Source organism: Falco naumanni, chromosome 5 (assembly GCF_017639655.2).
Source record: "Falco naumanni isolate bFalNau1 chromosome 5, bFalNau1.pat, whole genome shotgun sequence".
NCBI lineage: Eukaryota > Metazoa > Chordata > Aves > Falconiformes > Falconidae > Falco > Falco naumanni.
In genome coordinates this window covers 33,739,588-33,758,443 of record NC_054058.1, presented here as the reverse complement: position 1 = coordinate 33,758,443, position 18,856 = coordinate 33,739,588, and the positions used below count along the sequence as shown (strand labels likewise).

Genomic DNA, 18,856 nt, shown 5'->3' with positions numbered 1-18,856 from the left:
TAGAGAAAGGACTCAAATGATGGGCTTCTCCTTCTGAGCTGGTTCTCTGACCTAATGTTACCCTTTTCTCCAGTGCAAGAGACAAAAGAGCAGAAGTCCTGGTTTCTCCACTGAGGTTTTGGAAAACAGTCAAATAGCATGGCATGGGGAAGGCACCGCAGCAATATGCCTGCCAAGTCACGTGAAATACAGGTGTGGATCTGCCTTGTCTGATTCTGCATGACCACACATAATTGTTTTGTGTGGTCCTGGGTATGAATACATGTGCTTCTGCGCTTTGCCTTCATACCAACTGGTGATGCTCATTGGGGAAAACTTTGAGGGCCTTTGGGATCAACTTTTCTTGGCCATTTTAGAATCCTGAGTTTTCCAGCCTCTTGGAAAGCAAATCAATTTTACATCACATGAAGGCAGCCAGTGAGAATTTGCTTTTTCCCATGGAGCGCTTCAATCGCTGGGCTCCTTGGCCGGACCTCTAGGGCTTGTGTCATGCAGGAGGTCAGGTAAGCTGGGACAAAAGGGTCCTTCTGACCACAACAACTCAGGTTTCACTTTAACTCAAGACTAGGGTCTTCACCCTCTCTCCACGTGATGTATCTATTATTGGAAGTTGCATCTGCATCTGAATAGGGTACAGTAAAGTGACGTTGGTGCGGTGTGGCAGTAGTGATGTTACTGTGGAAACCATGATATTTTAACTGCCTGACTCAGGAGAAGCCAGGTAAATCAGACATTGTGGTTCCCCTGTTGCAGCAATTGTGCTGCCGGAAGATCTGGACTGAGCATCAAGTACGTAGAGCTCTGCCACTGACCAGTTTGTGAGAGCCACATGGTACCGGGAGAGCTGTTCCCCTCTTTGTGTCCTTTGTTTTTTCCCAACCTGGGCGCTCACCCTTCACCTGCTGGACCCACATGGATGGCAAACTTCCCAGATCAGTGACAGTCCCTGCACTCCTGGTCAGACCACAAAACTCTTCCTTATTACAAAACACAAATTGAAGATAACTTGTAATGGTGGATGTACACCTTATTCTGGTGCGAGGGTCTAGGATGGCAATATTACCTAGACCTTTCAACTAGATGCTAGATGACCTTTCAACTGTTGCTCTAAAAACCTTATACATATCTTGAGCGCTGTGTGTTTAACTCCATAGCCCTAGCGATATGCTGAAGTTCATCTTTATGATCACTTGTGACAGAGTCCACAAAGTACCAGGTGCAGTTTGAGACCTGACAGATTCCATCAAGTGAAGAATTTCCAGAAAGGAAAGATGTCTACATATCTATTTATAGACGTCTATTTATACTGCAGAGGTGTGGATGCTGATGAGTGCACAGCATGTGGCCAGCTGTGGATAGACTCAGCAAGCATTTCATGGGTAGTTGGAGCATGGCAGGCAGGATAATGCTTCTGCTTTCATTCTGAGGGTCAAAAAGTGTGTGGTGCAAAGAGCATATATATAATCCAGTGTTGCCTGTCTTTTCTGGCCAAATTGCCTGCACAGGAGTCTGAGAAAAGGAAAAAAACCAAAGCAAACCATTAGAAATAAAGGGACGGTGACATGAGGTAAAGATCAAGAACAGGGAGAGGAGGTGGCGCATCTTGGCTGGATGAAAGCTGAAGGGCAGGGAGGAAAGGAACAGCCAAGAAGCAGCAGATGGTCCAGGGGACGTTCTCTGATGCATGTCCCTTGGTGTCACGTTCCTAACAGGCCGCCCTGCAAGCTGATCCAGCATGTTGTGCCCCAGTGTCCTGCCTGCCTGTGAAGGCAGCAGGCTTGAAAACAGAAGCGGGAGGCTTGTGCTGGGCACTCTGCAAGGTGGCCAGGGTCTGAGCGCCATGGCCAAGAAGGGGAATAGGAGGGGATGACCATGCAGAGGAGAAAAGACAGCAGGCATGAGCCATGCAGTGGAGTGGAGGAGGACAAATTGGACTGGCTGGCATTGCTGGGAGAAACCTGGAGCAGGTGTGCAATAAGGAGCAAAGGATGTTGCAAAGGGATGGGCAAAATGGGAGAAAGAACAGTAGCGGGCGTTTGTACAACACAGCTTTGGGAGAATGAGTGATTTTGAAGGAGCCTAGCCCAGAATTAGGTGATACGGGCTGTTAGTCAAACCTCCTGAAGGACTTGAAACTCAGCATGAGACACCCCTGCCCAGCAGACCACATCACAGACACCCAGACCCACGACACATGAGCGATGTCATGGCAGCATGGCGTTGCTGCAGCATGGCATTACTGCACCATGGTCTCCCTCCCAGAGACTTCTCCCTTTGTCTCTTGGTCTTTTCTGGCACTGTCCAGAGAAACCACGGGGATTTCTTTGCCTCCAGGAGATCAGTTCTCAGCCTGGTGATGGCTGCAGAAGCCTTAGAATGTGTTAATGTTATTTATGTCAGCAGATAGACTCTGGCACTGGGACTGGGCTACTGTTGTGCCAGGCACTACACAAAATCATGGTAAGAGCTGGTCTCTGCTCCAAAACGGTTATTACCCAGGACAGGCAAGGAGATGAAGTCTCTTGCTTAACTAGCCCAGCAAGTCAGTAGCAGAAAGGGGGAAGGAGCTCCAGCTTCCTTCATTTGAGGTCAGTGCTTGGTGGACCAGCTCAGATAGTTTCTCACGTTGCCCATATCAGCATATTCTGATTGCCAGTGTTTATCTCACATCCTTGAGCAATAGCCCTCAGGACTCTGCAGTTCAGTTTTGTTTTATTTTATGGAGGAAGTGACACTCACAACACTCTCAGAGGTTATGTTGTTGCATTGCAACAGCTCTCATCCTACACAGAGATGGAAGAGATCTGAGCAGTGCAGATGTGATGACTCAGCTTTGCTGGATTTTACAGCAGTGGAGCTCCACTGAATTTCCAGAGAGATATTCTGATGAGCTTGATGTAAGAGGAAAGAGAATCAAACCTAGTGAAGCTGCCCTAAAGTTAGCCACCCAAAGCAAGCCTCCACCAAAGCCCTTCTCCAATACAGCGGTGCAGCACACAGGGGGGAAGGACACGCACATCTCCCCAGTTTGAGATGCCTATGATGCAAAAATACCTACTCAGTCTAGTTGCCCTGACCTCCTTTTGTAGTCAACAGAGAGAAAACAAATGCAACTAGGGCACAGCTTCTCTGGTTTCTTTTAAACATTTACTTTGGATAAAACAGCTTGCTGTCTGGAAGCGCTCACCCCCCTGCACTGACACGGAGCACCTTGCTCAGACACAGCTCTTGACACCTGGTCAGATGAATCCCAACCTGGCCCTCCCACAGAGATCCAAAAAGGCTGGCAAAAGCCCAGTGCACTGGATCTGTTTGGAGTGAGAAACTCCTCCCAGCTCACAGGGATGAACACCTCTCATACAGAATCACATGTAATCTGCAAGTTCTTCAGGGGCCATTACTGTGGCAAGAAGTGGGTGGCTCCTACACCAGCCCAAGCTTTGAATCAAAGGCACCTGAGCATCCCTGGCAGCTGCCTGGTTTGTGGTGGTTTCACTCATCCAGCTGTACTACCCCAGGTGACCAGCCAAGGGTGGGGAAGGGGCCTCCTGTGCTGGTGCCATAGCGCTGAGGTAAAGGACAAGGCCAGGTCAGCAGGCTAGGCAAGGGAACGCTGCACTGGTCAGATGAGAAGTGGCTAAGGCTGGCTGGTTTTACTCTCTCTGTTAGCACTGGATTTGAGAACAGTATTTTTGGTCACCAAAGGACACCTAGACAGGGACTCTGTCCCAAGTCTCAGCATGCCAGAACCTCAGGGATGACTAAAGTTTAGGCACCTTCATCAGGAGGATGACCAATCCTTCATCAAGTAGCTATCATTTGAGGAAAAAGCTGGTCATCTTCACCAGGAGGACCACCGACCCCTTGTCAAGTAGATATTGCCAAGTATTTACCCAACTGTTCCCCACAAAATTTCCATCTTCAGTGCAATGTTCAAAACAAGCTGTTACTAATCAATGATCTCTATTTCCAAGATGATACCGGAGTTAGACACATCCCAGCTCCACTTCTTGTGATAGAGCTGCATATATTAGTTGCTAAACAATGTCTCAAACTGTACGTACACTTACATAACCTTGTGCTGTATAATCAACACATTTTATAGCACGAAGAGATCAATCATGCTGATCATCATCACAGAAACATGCCTCTGCCTCCTATCATGTCATTAAAACAACAAAACAACCCCCCAAAAATTTCCAACCTCTGCACCTGCCAACACCCAGCATAGCTCGATGTACCTTGGGACGCTGGCTCTTCTGTACCTTGTGAGCACCACCTGAGCACCACTGGCAGTCAGCAGTCAAAATCCACCCATGCACTACTGCTCCAGCACAGGGCAAAGATCATGAAGAAAGGCTGGGATGATGTCTGCGGAGGGAGGGAGGGAGGGAGGAAGGAAAGAAACAAGAAGGGTGATGGAAACAGAGCTGTTCGCACTGTGTTCCACTTGCCAGTCCCTTTCCCAGGACACTCTCTGCCCACCTAGCCTCTTCCCATTGCTGGGTGCTCTTTCCAAGCCTGGAAACAGAGGCTCACATCTTCCTCCAGATGCAGCATTAACAGCAGGCTGCGGGTATCAGTCCCATACTCACCTCCTCGTTTGCTTTGCTCTTGCTGCACCTCCAGAAGAAGGACCACAGACAGACAGGCACTGCCAGCATTTCCAAAGCAAGGACAGAGGTGCTGCGGAAGGGTTGCAGGGGCTGAGACACCTGTAGGGCCATTACAACAGCACTGAGTGGGCTACAGCATGTGGCAGGAAAACAGCCATGACACCACGCTGCTGCATGGGGCCGTGTTGACCCTGCTTTAACCTCCCGATGCTGCAATATCAAGTGCTTGATCAGGGGCACAGGAGCCTGCAAGGGGGGCAGGATGCTTTCAAATAGACACTGGCGGTTTGGGGAACTCCAGTCTCCAGGTGAGAATGTGGCCCTGTTACTCCCATATTCATTTATTTCTCCTCGATGGAGCTGATCCTCAGCACAGAGCAGCAGCATCCTTCTCTTATTCCAGCCCTACCTCCTAGCCAGGGAACAGTGTGGGAAGAGGAGTCTTTTAAAGGGAAAATACAAGGCAATACAATGACTGAGGGGAGGTTTCTGGAGACCTGTCCCTGCCTATCCTATTGGGAGCCTTTGGGACAGCCTCTTCACCCCTCCAGCCCTTCTTTGTGGTCAGCCCCATCCGAAAAATTAGATAATGAAGAGCAGGAGGTTGTTTCTCGAATGTGCAGCCAGTCCCACCAGGGCCACCATGACCCTGGCCCCTCTAGACAGACCCCCGACCTCATAACCACCTCCAGCCCCATCAGGAGTGCACTGTGAGCCGTGCAGAAACAGAAGGATGCTGTTGAACCCCCCGGCAAGGGTTGCAGTGGAGCCTAGTCCTTGTGTGACAGCTGCCAGGCTGGGGGTACCCTACACTCTGCGCCCTCCCACAAGGGACCCCTTGGTTCCTGCTCTCAGAGGGAGCAGCGCTGCGTGCAGCACCGCAGCCCAGCATCCTCAAGGCTCTGGTACCCTCTGCTGGCCCTGAACGTTTCTTTTGCTAACGAAGCCTCTCCTGTGGTGTTTTTCAGCCTGAAGGTCACCCACAGACATAGCAGCAGCCTCTTGGCACCTGCAGTGTCTTTGCTTGCTTGCAACGCCCAAGACTTCACTGCCTTCAGTCCCTCACCATCTCACACACCGGCAGTGGCCCCGAGGTGCCTGGCAAGGGACAACCTGCACCTTAGGTCTTCAGGAGGACATTGAAGAGAACCAATACTACTTTGCTAGAAATGATAAAAACCTGCAGGGTTGGACACGCGCAAGGTCATGCAGCAAATACAGAAGGGCTACTGGCTGCTGCACAAGCCCACCCCAGGGCAGAGAGCACGAGAGGTTCCTGGTGAGCAGGACCACTGTCCCTACAGCAGTCAGCACGTAAACAAGGTGGCAGAGGCTACTTGGATGAGGGCACACAGCTCTTGGGCATCACCCTGCACCCCCACCCTCAGTGGGGCAAACGGGGGGCTCTGCCCATGCCTCCAGCAGGGCTCTCACAGCGCTTTGCTGCAGGGTAAAGCATTTGACTGCTGCAGCCCTTGGAGAGGGGAAGGAGGGAAAAGCTGAGCAGCTTTGAAGCCTGGAACAGCAGGCTGTTTCCTCCGCTGCCACCAGGAGACTGGGAAGACGGCAGCCGCTGCACGCTGTGACCAGGTAAGGTGCTTCCCACACCAAAGCCCAACAGGGCAGCCTGTGCCAACAGTATTTATATCTTAATAGACAGACCAAACCCCGAGTGAGAAATTAGTTTCTGCCTTTAGGACTGCTGGTGCTGCCCATGGGATTGCATCCTGCTTTGAGGCAAGTCCCCAGGGGGGTGCTGGGGTGTGGGTAACGCAGGATGAGCAGGAGGGATGCCTTTCCAGCCAAAATCCTGCACTACCTCTCAAGGGGGAAGGGGACACGTTCCCTCTGTCATTCCGAGCAGCCAAAGACCCTGGGCTACCAATACTAGTTTTTATTTTAACACACATGAAAAGCTTTAGGAATTCAGAGAAACACCAACATGATACAGTGACAAAGCATCCAAGGGGAACTCTGACCACCGCGAACGAACCCTGGTTCAAGAGGGAGGCCCTGGGCTGTTTGGCTCCCCAAGGAAAAGCTGCTTCCAGGAGCGGGCTCCAATGCCATGGGGCACTGCCTGTACACGCGCAGACGTCAGACAGCAGCGGCTCCCTCTCCGTGCGAGATGGGGAGGTCACTTGAGGCGGTAGAGGACTTTGCGTTGCATGCGGTGCTGGATCTCCCCCCGCCGCATCATCAGCTGCAGCACCTTGTAGATGGCATGTTCTGGGTATTTCTGGAAAAGGGGAGAACAAGGGGAGATAAGCTGGCAGTGGAAAGCTCACTAGAGTCCAGCAGAAACCTGCAACCTCCACGAAAGCCTGGCTTGTCCCTCTTTGAAGGGAAGGAGCCCTGTGGCATCAGGTGCTGATGTTCCTTTCACTATTTCAGGTGTGACTGCAGCCAGTATCATAAATCAAATGGTTCTGGTTCCAAGGGTAGCACAGCAACCTACCCAAACAGCCCCAAACCTCAGTGCTTCTGCAGAAAAATGCATTCTTCCTTCACTCCTTTAAACTCTGCAATCACACTGCACACCACTCCCTACAAATAACTTCAAAAGCAGGTATGACCAGAACGCTCTTCAGCCACCTCTTGGGGAATGGCTTTCACCCCCCAAGCGGCAGCCTGGAGTCCCCACTTTCACAGCCCAACCCTCCGCAGGGTCCCTGTCCCACCTGTCGCGTGAAGTCCTGGACAATGCTGTGCTCTGACACTTGAGAGCCGATGGCAAAGCGACGCTTGAGCTGCTTCTCAATGCGGGACAGCATCTCTTGGTCCTCCTGTGTCGTGAAGCCTTCTGCCCCTGGAGGGAGAGGCTGCATGAACTCCCTGTGCCACCCAGGCATCACTCTAAGCCACTGCCCATCTCCTGTGTGTCCCACAAGAAGCACGTCTGAGACTTTAGGAAACCCATAAACTAATCTACCATCAAAGGTTGTGGAGCTCCAAAGACACAGCTGAATGCGGACATGACTGCTGGAGCTTCCTTCAGACTCTTTGTGCCACGCTGCCTCCCAAGGAAATGTAGTTGCCACCCCCACGGGGAAAGATGTTAGAGGACAAACAGGTTGGGGAACCACCTCCAGCACTGGGCTCTGCTCTTGGGACCACAGGGAGCCAAGACCATCCCTCCCTTGTTCAGCATGGGTGAAAGACCCTCGGTGCTATTTGTTGTTGCCCTCCCTGTGAGCCACAGCCATAACAGCCCCTTGCCACCACAAGCAGTGCTTTGCCTTTGCTCAGAAAGCAGGTCCAGCACCTGTCTGGTAGCACCCCCTGCCAGCCTGGTCCTGGGAGGGTGCAGAGGAATGAAGGCAGTGGGTTGATTAGCATTGATAACATGCAGCTGTGGCCTTGATTGACATGGATGATGTGCAGCTGTAGCTCGTTTCAGCTAAGTAGTTAAATAGCCCTGAGGATGGTGGGAGAGGTGGCTGGATGGAGGAGGAGCAGTGTGGTCTGACCTCTGGAGGAAGGAGATACAGCACAGACAGTAGAATCTGACCAACGGTAAAGCCTTGTTGCAGCCTACTAGTTTGATCATGCTGCAAAAGGAGGGGAGCTTGTCTTCCCTGCCGCGAGCAACCAGACCCGTAATGTCCCTCCTGCCCCCAGCACAGAGCATCTCCCCCTCACCTGACAGGCTGCCTGACATGGCTGCATCAAGGGTGGACACCTGGAAGAGCCGCAAAGCCTCCTCAACGTCTGCCTCTGTGGCGAAGGGCTGAAGCTTCATCTTTGCCAGGGACTCAGCAATGCGCACAATGGCCTCCAGCTGCCTGCAGCCAGAAGAGATGTTCCCTGCTTTCTACAGTAGCTATGAGGGGTCTTCTCCTTCCACCCAACCCCTGACACCCCCACCTACTCCGGTCTGGCCACCTTCTGCCCCCCCGTGGCACCTCCAATGTTGCCCTGTTCACAGAAGGCTCCCCTAAACCCCAGCACCCCACTAACCCCCTCTGCCTGGGCTATCCCAGGTGACTCCCAGTAACGCAACCCCAATCCCGAGGGTTTCGGTGGGGGGAGGAGGGCGGGGCTGCTCACCGGATGGTGATGGGGATGCTGGAGCGGCGGTCGCTCTCCTGCTCGTGCTGGCGAGTGCCGCTCCGCATCAGGATGTAGCGGTTCTTCAGCTTCTCCGCTGCTGCCACTGACAGCCGAGGGCCACACCTCCTGCAAGGGGGGACAGGAGCTGGAAGCAGTGCCGCTGGGGAGGGTCCCCTGCACACAGGGTTCCCCAGACACCCCTCGCTTCCTTGCGCCATGCTGCGGCACCATTATGAGCTGCTCTTGCTTCCCTTTTTTTGAGACGGGACTTCAAAAAAGGTCACCCAGATTGGGTGCCACCACTTGCAAGCATCTGCTGCGTGGTTTGCTCCTCACCACTGCCTCCCTCCCACTGGGCAGCCTGGGCGCTGCCAAAAGGTCATGCCTCTCACTCACGTCCGACAGAAGGAGATGAGCTTCTTCAGCTTGTTCAGCTCGATCTCACCCTCCACCGCCTGAGTCTGTGTCAAGGCGCTCACGTGTAAGGACATCACATGCTTGGCCAGTGTCTAGGAGAGCAGAAGGCAGTCAGGCAGGAGGAACCCCCCTGCTTCCTCCTCCCAAAAAACGGGGCACCATGAGTCCCCACTGCACCCACATGCCCCAACCCACCATGTCTCGCTCCTCGTTGTGCTCATCCTTGACGATGAAGATCATGTCAAACCGGGACAGGATGGTGGGCATAAAATCAATGTTCTCCTCACCCTTGGTCTCGTCCCAGCGCCCAAAGACGGAGTTGGCAGCTGCCAACACTGAGCACCGAGAGTTGAGTGTGGTTGTGATTCCTGCCTGCGGAGGGAGGGAGGAATGGATGGGGTCAAGACCATGACCATGCCACAGCAGGGTAGAAGGCTATTAACTCATAGCAAAAGGTCTAAAGCAGTTTGTAAGGACTCATCCTCAATCACTTGCACATAAATAAAACCCCTTAAGTAGCATCCAGTTGCTCTGTAGTCGTTCCATACTGGAGAAGGGTCAGCACAGGAACTATGTGGGGCTCCCGCATGCCCTTCTAGAGGACTGGCTTCAGCTGAGACTTGAGCACTGAGTAACTTCATTTGAACCTCATGCCAAGGGCAAAGACACACAAGACCCCACCCACCCTAGGTTTGTGACCTGTGCCAGAACGTGGGCAGCTGGGGCTGAGTGTCCCTGGGCAACTTCGGGGGCAAAGTGCAGGTCTGCAGGTAGCAGGGCAAGAGCGACCAGCAAGGAAAAGCTGTGGCAGGTGCTCTGTTACCATGGGCTGAACAGCTGAAGGGTGGGCCAGAACAAACAGGAGGGAGCAGAACTGCTACAAAAAAAAAAAAAAAAAAAAAAAAAAGCAAGCAAGCTTGAGCAGTGGAAACAGAGAGAAACTCTCATTTGAGAGAAGACCTGGTACCAGGATATCAGACAGTTTCTGTAGATCTCCTCAGGGGGTGGAGAACAGTGGAAAGGAAGAAAAAGAAGTGACATCAGGCTGTGACACAGGGACATCAGCCAAACTACTAAATCTAGAGGAGCAGAGGACAGGCAGAGCAAAGGGAGCTCGTTTCAGCCCTGTTGAAGTTCAAGCTGCCTAAGAGAAGACAACCCAAAGCCTACACATAGGGCTGACCAGTCTCAGATCAGAGAAACCAGTAACCATCAAAACCACTGCCTGGACACTAAAACAGGCAATTCTGGCAGCAGATGCACGACCATTGGTTGCTGGGCTCTCAGAAACTCAGTAGCAAGTCAGGCTCCTGCCCTGGGGTGATGTGCACCCACAGCCCACCTTAGCAATGGAGATGGTTTGCTGCTCCATGGCCTCGTGAATGGCTACACGGTCATCCTCCCGCATCTTCTCATCCAAGATGGGAAAAAAAGAGGCAAGGAGAGGAAAAAAAAAAGTCATCATCAGTCACCTCTGCTGGACCTCAGATACACACCCACAGATGCTAACACCCAAGGTAAAGCTCTGCAAGAAACCTCTGCCCGAGAGCACAGGACATAACCAAGATTTCCCTGCAGCCCCATGCCCTGACCTTCCCCATAAAAAAATGAGGCAGCATCAGGAGTTGCCCTTTCTCCTGCAGCTCTGGGCTCTCCCAGCAGGAGCTGGCAGCCCAAGGGCTCTCTTTCCCGCTCCCACACAAGCAGCCCCACGGGTACCTTGTCAAACTCATCGATGCACACCACTCCACCATCTGCCAGCACCATGGCTCCTCCCTCCATGAAGAAGCTCCTGGAGGAAGGGTCGCGGATCACTGAGGCCGTCAAGCCGGCAGCACTGCTGCCTTTCCCTGAGGTGTAAACCTAGCAGCATGCAGGACAAGGGGACAGCACGTCAGCCGCTGTAGGGCTCCGGAGCATCTCCAGCACTGCCAAATCCAGCACTGCTGGAGGAAATTCAAGGACCTCAAGCAAAACCCCTCAGCACATACAAAAAGCAGACCTGCTGCGTACAGAGCAAGACTATTGCCTAGTCCCAGCCCGTGGACTAAGCAGCTGTGACGCACCAGATGGCTTGCAGACACACAAATACAGGTATTCAGTGCAGAACAAGGAGTGACTCATTGTTTGGTGGGCTGCTGCATTAGCTTTGTTTCCCCCCCTGCTGATGAAACAATGTAGTCATGGGCTGAGTTTAATAGAGACTACAAGAAAGCACAGCTGAAAGTATAATTTCATGCCTGGGTTCAGCCTAGAGGTTCGTGCCTGAGATGCGGTCAACTTCATTTGTCCTGACCAGCCAGCCTCTCCACTGATCAAGATTCAACAATAAACAGCAGCACCAGTCACGTCTTTTGATGTCTGCAAATAGCCTGGCTCATATCATAATGAAAGGCATTACCTGCTCCCCCTTCCCTCCTCCACCCTCTGTCCTGCACCCCACCTCTTCCAAGATAGCACCAGAAATGGCAGTTTGCACCTCTGCCAGCTGATCCAGCTGTGGATGCACGGGCAGGTATCTGCTGTGACCACTGTCTAGTCTTTGGTGCTATGCCAGGAGCGGAAGGAAGAAACAAGCTGCACTACAAGGGGGCACCCTCAAGCCACCTACCCCAATGGGCGAACACCTCTCAACGAACTTCAGCAGCTGCGATTTGGCTGTACCGGGGTCACCTAACATCAGCAAGTTGATGTCTCCTCTGCGGGTCAGCCCATCCGGGAGCCTGGAGTGACAGGGTGGGAAGAAGAGAGGCAGGAAAGATGGGTGAGCCTTTCAAGCATTGCTGACAAGTGGCAGGTGGCTGGCAGCACCACCAGAAGACTGTACAAAGGCTTTGTGGATAAATGCCACCACTCTCTCTCCACCAGGATGACTCTTCCTCACCTCTTGCGAGAGCCTCCAAATAAGAGGCAGGCAATGGCCTTCTTGATGTCGGTGCTGCCATAGATGGAGGGAGCAATGCTTTTGGCAATAGTCTCATAGATGTTGGGCATAGCAGCAAGGCGACGAAGTTCCTCCTCCTCTTGAGGGGTCACTGAGCCAGCAAAGGTATGTCCTGTACACAGATGAGGAGAGTGATGCAACAGCAAACAAATGGATGTTTTCAAGTAAATGACACTACTCCCCCTCCACCTGCCACCACCAAAATCCCTTCTTTAAGATCATGCCAAGTGCCACCAAGTGGAAAGGGTGGAGAGGGCAGGCATTTGCTATCCCAGCAAGGCAGGCTGTGTCCTTTAAGGCTGGTAGGAGAAAAGGAAGGATCTTGGGCAAAACAGCTCTGGAGGAACCAGAGGGAGAATTACAGTCAGGACCATGTTTTAAATACATAGCTCAATTGTAACTATTGACTGCAGCCCAGATCCTCAGGGATGGCTTAGTAGATTCCCACTATGATCAATAAGATAAAAGCACTTAAATACCCTGGAGAACTCAGGCTGAAGCCTCATTTAATATCACTGAAAGTCATACAGAAGACTACTGCAGAGCATCCAGGGCAAGATAGACCCCTGGACTGGTTTGAACCTTCTGCTATCTAAGCAGCGGAGAAGGATCCAGGCTGTGATTTCACACAGTCCTTGCTGAGGGACCACCTTGTTCAGGGAGGGGCCTCTCCCAACACCGAGCCACCAACACAGACCAGGTCACCAAAAGCAGCCCTCACCTGAGCCCTCCATGTCCACCCGGATGCCCACCACGCGAATGTAAGCGCTTCGGATGCCCACGCCCACGTTGTCACGGCTTCTGTTCTTGCTCTGGGCAGATTTCTTGATGGAGTAGATGCCCATGATAGTGACTCTGTTCCCTGGGACAACTTTGTCACACAGGTACCTAAGAGGAGGAAGGAGAAAGCAGAGGAATCTCAGTGGGGGAAAGGATGGCACCAGCAACACCCAGCGGGGCCAGGGTGGGGAGACGGCGCCGGTACCTGTCGCAGTACAGCTGCAAGTGCCGGGGCATCTCGCCATGTGGCACAGCGTCTGGGGACTCCTGCAGCTTCAGGATCTGGAAGTCCACACACTTGCACTTATCTGGCATGATGAAATAGGGGTCCAGCGGGCACTTTGGGCGGCCAGCTTGTTCTCTGTGCGGAGAGATCAATCAGGTAAAGTTGCTGGCACTCAAGAGCCACCCCTGGGAGCCCCCCTGTAGAGGGGACAGCAGTGACAGAGCCCAGAGCAGCCGCCCCCCTGAGCAGTGCCCAGCAGGTGAGGATGGCAGTCACACAGGGCCAGACCAAGCCCCCTGTCTTGTCTTCAACAGCTGCCAAAAGCATGCAGGAGAATAAGCCATAAACAGGGTGATACTTGTCTGAGTGCTCTCCCTGCCTTCCCCCTGTCCCCTGCAAGCTAAAAGCAGGGAGGAAGGTAATTCATTAATTACACAGAAGGTAACAGTATACGCTCAGCAACACAGCAGGGCATTTTTCTTTATGACCTCGCACACAAAGCAAATGTTAAGTGGTTTCTGGTGAGAAAGCAATTAGCAATGTGACAAGGCTGCCATCAACCTCTCAGTCTCTCGAGACGCATTTGCCTTGCTAGACTACAAGCTCTCCGAGACAAGGAGCACCTCCGTGTCCTGCTGCTGTCTCAGTACATCACTACCGATGCCTGACTCCATGCAGAGCTTTCAGGGAGGGTAACACAAGAGTGCAGATGCACTCACACAGTCAAGGATCAGGTGTGAGGTGCCATACAGACTACGTGCAAGAACGATCCCTATCCCAAAGGCTTCTCAAGTTGCATTATAGGTAAGCCACAGAAAATAATACTGGCAGGCATGAGCTCGAAGACGCAACCCACTAGGATTCAGTTGGCGTAGGAGCTGCAGCACAGCGGCAGCCTCATGCTCACAGTTCACATTGGCATCCAGAGCTGTAAAGCAGGATTTGAAGGTTAGTAGCAAGGCATCCCTACAGAAGGTAATGCAAAACAGCCCCCTGGAGAGGGGGAAGCAGAAGAAAGAAGTTAAGAAGTTTGTTTCAAAAAGGACAGCAGCTTAACACAGCATTATGGGACAGCTAGAGGCAGGAATGAACCTTTAGGTACAAGAGGCAAAATGCCCTACAGATAAAAAGAACTCCCTGGACATGGCTGCTCAACACTGCTTGCAGCACTGGTCAGGCAGCATCAAAACCAGCGTGACCACGGATGTATGGAACTAAAACTCGCCAGCCACAGGTGCATGCAGCCACAAGGGCAAAACGTAGGGAGGAGGCAGAAGGCAGCACAGATGCTTGTCTGGTGCAACAGGGAGCTGACTCTGCGGTGCTCATGGGACGGAGGGGGAGGAGGAGAAGGGGGCACAGTCTTCTTTTCCCCCCACCAGCCTGCTGCACGTATCCCCATGTCAGCCCTTACGTGTTGCATTTCCTGGGAAGAGCATAACCCTCCAGGCCTGGGCGCACCGCGATGTTGCTGATGGTGTTGCGGCAGCTACGGCACTGGATGGCTATTCTGGTGGCTTTGGCTCTCACAGGGGTTGCTGCAATTACGATCCCAGGGATCTTCACAAGGTGGGACATCTGGTCAGACTGAAAAGGAAAAGGAAAGGTGAGAAAGTCATCACTGGAGGATGGCTGGGAAAATATAGAAGCTAAAGAAACACAGTTCCTTCTTAGCCACACTTCCCACATCCATGAGACTAAAGTACCAGAACAAAAAAGCCTGCACAATGTCACTCTTCTGCTCTGCAGCAACAGAGGAATGTGGCATGACTTAAGCCATGCTGATTTCAAAGCAAGAGAGGAAAGAACAAAACACTCCATGCAGAACATCATCAACAGCAATAATGTCCCTGCAGCAGGGACCAGCAATAACAGTCGTTTGCAGTGTGATTTAAGTTGCAGGGTATCTCTCCTTGTGAATTAATGTACAACCCATGTCCTGAACTACACAATCAAGTACCAAAAGCTTTCCTGCAATCACGCCCACACACAAGGAAGCCCTGTCACTCACCGCTCAGTGTGACAGCCTATTCACCTCACCTTCAGGCTGCGGATGTTGGCTGCATTGGCATCTGATCTCAGCATCACCTGGATATCTTGGAGAGTTTCCTCCCCTGAAGGACGAGGACGGGTAACCTCATCTGCAACTTCTTTTGCTGCTTCTTCCAACTAGAAAGGGAATAACTAGGATATTACAGGTATATTACAGTATATTGTCAGAGCTGCTCTCACGATGTGACAACGTCAGTATGCCAGGTTGCCAGCCTCCTCCACCCTTACCAGATGCAGGTGCTCTGCTGGTTGCTTGTAGAGATAGTCAGCAAGATCTTCATCAAAGCTGGCCAAATCTTCCATCTCCACCTCCACCCAGTACTGACTCAGGTTATAGTGGCGTTTAAGCTCATCCCTGGAAGGCAATAAGCGGTTTGCAGGGCAGAAAGCAGGAGTCACCCACAGTGACCTTATGACAAGCAAGGAGAAGAGAAGAAAGGTTCTGAAGGGAGTCCTTGGTTTGGAAAGCAAACAGGGAAAATCAAGAGAATGCCAAGAGAAGCATAGGGGGACCAGGGCAAATCTTTCACCCAAAACCACTTTGAAATTTAACAGAAAATGACAGAAAGACCAGGGACACCAGGGCTTGCAGTCACAATGCAAAGCACTAATGGCTTACTAAAAAACCAGACAGGCAATTAGAAAACTTCTACACAAGATAATACACTATGATACCTAAAATATGGTTTAAAGACACCAAAGTAATAGCACAGCAGGCAATGTTCTCCTTAGAAAAGCCAGGAAGGATCCATGAAATTCAGAGATGAAAGGTGAAAGACTGTTCCAGCCCTGGCATGATACATCTCCGTGTCCATGCTCTACAGGTGTGTCCCCAGGCTGCACAGGCAAAGGGATGGTCAAGGGACCTTCCCAGCCTCAGAAGGCACACGTGGACAGTGCTGCACCGATTTTAATGGATACAGACAAAATTCCAGACTAGAAAGCACTAGAACTTCAAGACAGACCTTGAATTTCACAATTAAGTGCAAGCCTGGCAGTGCGGATCCCTCTATTGCTACCTCTGCCTGGCTGCCAAAAAATCTGGGAGAACACCAGACCTCAGTTTTCCTATAAGGCTAAATGGGAAAGGCAAAATTTCTTATACTGACAAAGAGCTCTTCACAGCCTATGGCAAGAAAAAAGCTGACATGGGCTATTGTCTCTCTGGGGTGTGCATAGCTGGCAGGAGGTTAACAGCAGAGTGGAAGCATGGAGAGGAGCGGGGAAGGTGCAGAAGGAGAAAAGCGGCTGCAGCGGCACCTGTATTTGAAGGTGAAGCCCGTCCGGTCTGTGCCCACCCGGTACTGCCGCAGGAACTCCTTGAACCGCTTCTGCAGCTGCGACTTCCGAACCTGCCCCTCATCCACCGACGCATCACCCCCAAAGCTGTCACTGTAGAAAACGCCGAGGTCGTCGAAGCCAGACATGGCGACTACTGCTGCCCTGCGGGGGTGGGAGTGCACGGTCAGCCCCAGCCCCGGCCCCAGCCCAGCCCCGGGCCCGGGCCCAGCCTCGGGCCCGGGCCCAGGCTCCTCCTCCCCCCACCCCCCCGCACCAAATGTCCCACGGGATCCCCCCACCGCCGCGCCGCACTGCACCCACCCCACGCACCGGTCCTGTCGTCCTCCACCCCCACCCCAACATCCCAGGGACACCCCCGACACCCCATTCCACCCCACGCCGCCCCGCCCCGCACCTCGCTACCTGCGGGAAGCCGCCACCAACTTTTTCGCGGCAAAAGCAGCGCGCGGCGGAAACCAAACTGCCGCACGGAGCGCGCCACCGCCCCCCCCGCGCACTCCTATTGGCCCGGCCGCAGCGCGCAGCCGCGGATTGGGCCCTCGCCGTCCTCTCGCCCCGCCCCGGGAGGAAGCGCGTGGCCTCGCCGCTGCCGTAGATTGGTCGGGGCGCGCCGTCCCCTGCCGGCCGCGCGCGGTTTGGCGCGAAATCTGGGGGAGAAGGGCGGGGAGGGGAGAGGCGAAATGGCGGGTGGGATCTCGGTGGCGGTGCGTGGGAGCGCGTTGGTGGCCCCCAGCTGTCGGGTGGGAGGCGCGGCCGCGGCGGGGGCAGCGTTGCAGGCCGAGGGGTGGGTGGAGGCGTTAGTTACCGAGGGTAAAATGAATGAGTGCTGCCGGCTCCTGGGGGGCGGCTGGGGGCTCCGCCTGCGGGGCTCGGGGGGGGGCCCTCCCTGAGCGGTAGGTTGCTGTGGGCTGGAGGGGCCGGGCCGGGCCTGTTGCGGTGGGATGTGCTGTGGGGAAATGGCAGGCAGGCCGCACCGCCGCAGGGTGGCCCCGGCAGGGCAGCGGGGCTGGCGGCACCCGAACGGGGGCGGCTGCCGGTGGTGCCGCCGCCGCCGCCTCAGCGTGCGTGTTCTCCGGGGCGCTTGTCTCGTGACTAGCGGTGTATTTTGGGGGGCGGCTGGCAGGTCATCGCGTCAGCGTTCTGGCCCTTCAGAAACGGGGTCGTGCCCAGCAGAGATGAAAACGAAGCTGGGCGGCGCGGTGCGGTGCGAGGGAGGTTTTAACTGCGGCGGGTGCAAAATAACAGAGCGTCCTGTCATTGCAGAGAAACCAGATACCGGTGTCGCAGCCAAGTACAAGCAAAGCTTTAGCCTCTACTTCTGAAGGCTGCTTGAAGCTCAGCCTGGAGTCCTCTAGTGTGCGGTAGCGCAATGGCCGTGCGATACCCAGAGCACCACACACCCCTTCTGCCGTGAGCAGGCTGGACCCAGGTTTCCTAACTTTGAGGTCACAGTTATGATCTCTTTGAGCGGCAGGAGGGGCCGAGTGTGGCAAGAGTGCATTTCAGAGCTCGTGAGCATTTGTTTACGTGTTTGGAATGTTTTGTTAGTTGTTCAGCATGGTTGAATGAACATAATGATTTAGTTGGAGTGGGTTAGAGGGACTGAATAGGTAGAACTTAATATGAATTTGAATGTTCTTGTATTTTAATAGCTTTAAAGCCCATATCCCAGCTTTTCAGATATCTTTTTTTTAAAGAATTAACTGTTTTTTCTACCAGGCGTTGGCAAATGGGTCTAAATAGAGAAGCATTAAAGGGGATTTTGGAAGGGAGGCAGGGCAGAGAAGCGCCTGAGATTAATGACAGCCCATCTTTCCCACTGCTTATTCTCAGCAGGACCTGCCTTCTGATTCTTGCTGTTTGAGCAGGTTCGGTGCTGATCGTTAAAACGGATCAGTAGGAAAGCATGTCTTTGGGATTAAGGTCACAACCAGAACAGACGGCATCACGGAGACAGGTTGATCACAGAGGCTTTCTGGTAGAAAGAGAGGAAGGGACTCAGAGGTGATAGGTAGTGGCCTTGTCAGTGTGCCTGCTGTGCCATACCCGAACTGCACCCTCTCCTGCAGTGACTCCTGGGTTAGAGGACCCTCCAAAGCAGATAGGGCCTATGGCCGTAATAGTGGCTGGCCACAAAGCCAGCCCTGCAGATATCTGCCTCAACAAAAAGAGGGGAAAGAAAGCTGTATGCATGGGCTGCTCCAGCAGTCCTGTGTGTTTGGAGTGTCTTTAGCAGTGCCGTGTGTGTGCTGAATCCTGGGAGTAAGCTGGGTTGGTTTGTTACCTAGGTGAGGGTGTGCAATTGCATGCTTGATGTCTCTCATTTACCTGCCTCGTAGGAGCAAAACCTACTGTGCCTTTCATTTCTGGGTGGTGAAGACATACTTGCTTTTCTGATTTGCGCTGGCAAAGTTCTGGCAAAGACAGTCTGGTAATGGAACCCTTAGCTGGTAGCAGTCAGGGACA

The 18,856-nt window shown here is 53.1% G+C and overlaps 1 protein-coding gene across 2 annotated transcripts; it reads right to left on the bottom strand.

The window, feature by feature from the left end:
• Nucleotides 1-6,495: 6,495 nt before the first annotated feature.
• Nucleotides 6,496-16,874, bottom strand: MCM5 (minichromosome maintenance complex component 5). Of its 2 annotated transcripts, none has more exons than XM_040596493.1 (17): nucleotides 16,793-16,874; nucleotides 16,349-16,531; nucleotides 15,317-15,443; nucleotides 15,077-15,205; nucleotides 14,451-14,623; nucleotides 13,016-13,171; nucleotides 12,752-12,918; nucleotides 11,971-12,142; nucleotides 11,698-11,809; nucleotides 10,806-10,949; nucleotides 10,429-10,494; nucleotides 9,282-9,458; nucleotides 9,066-9,178; nucleotides 8,667-8,795; nucleotides 8,259-8,401; nucleotides 7,298-7,425; nucleotides 6,496-6,855 (listed from the first exon to the last, which is right to left on the bottom strand). In XM_040596493.1, the coding sequence occupies exons 2-17, from the start codon at nucleotides 16,513-16,515 to the stop codon at nucleotides 6,754-6,756; spliced, it is 2,205 nt and encodes a 734-aa protein (XP_040452427.1). In that variant the 5' UTR covers nucleotides 16,516-16,531; nucleotides 16,793-16,874; the 3' UTR covers nucleotides 6,496-6,753. The 2 variants fall into 2 exon arrangements, with proteins under 2 accessions (XP_040452427.1, XP_040452428.1); XM_040596494.1 differs by having other exon boundaries at nucleotides 16,785-16,869.
• Nucleotides 16,875-18,856: the final 1,982 nt, after the last annotated feature.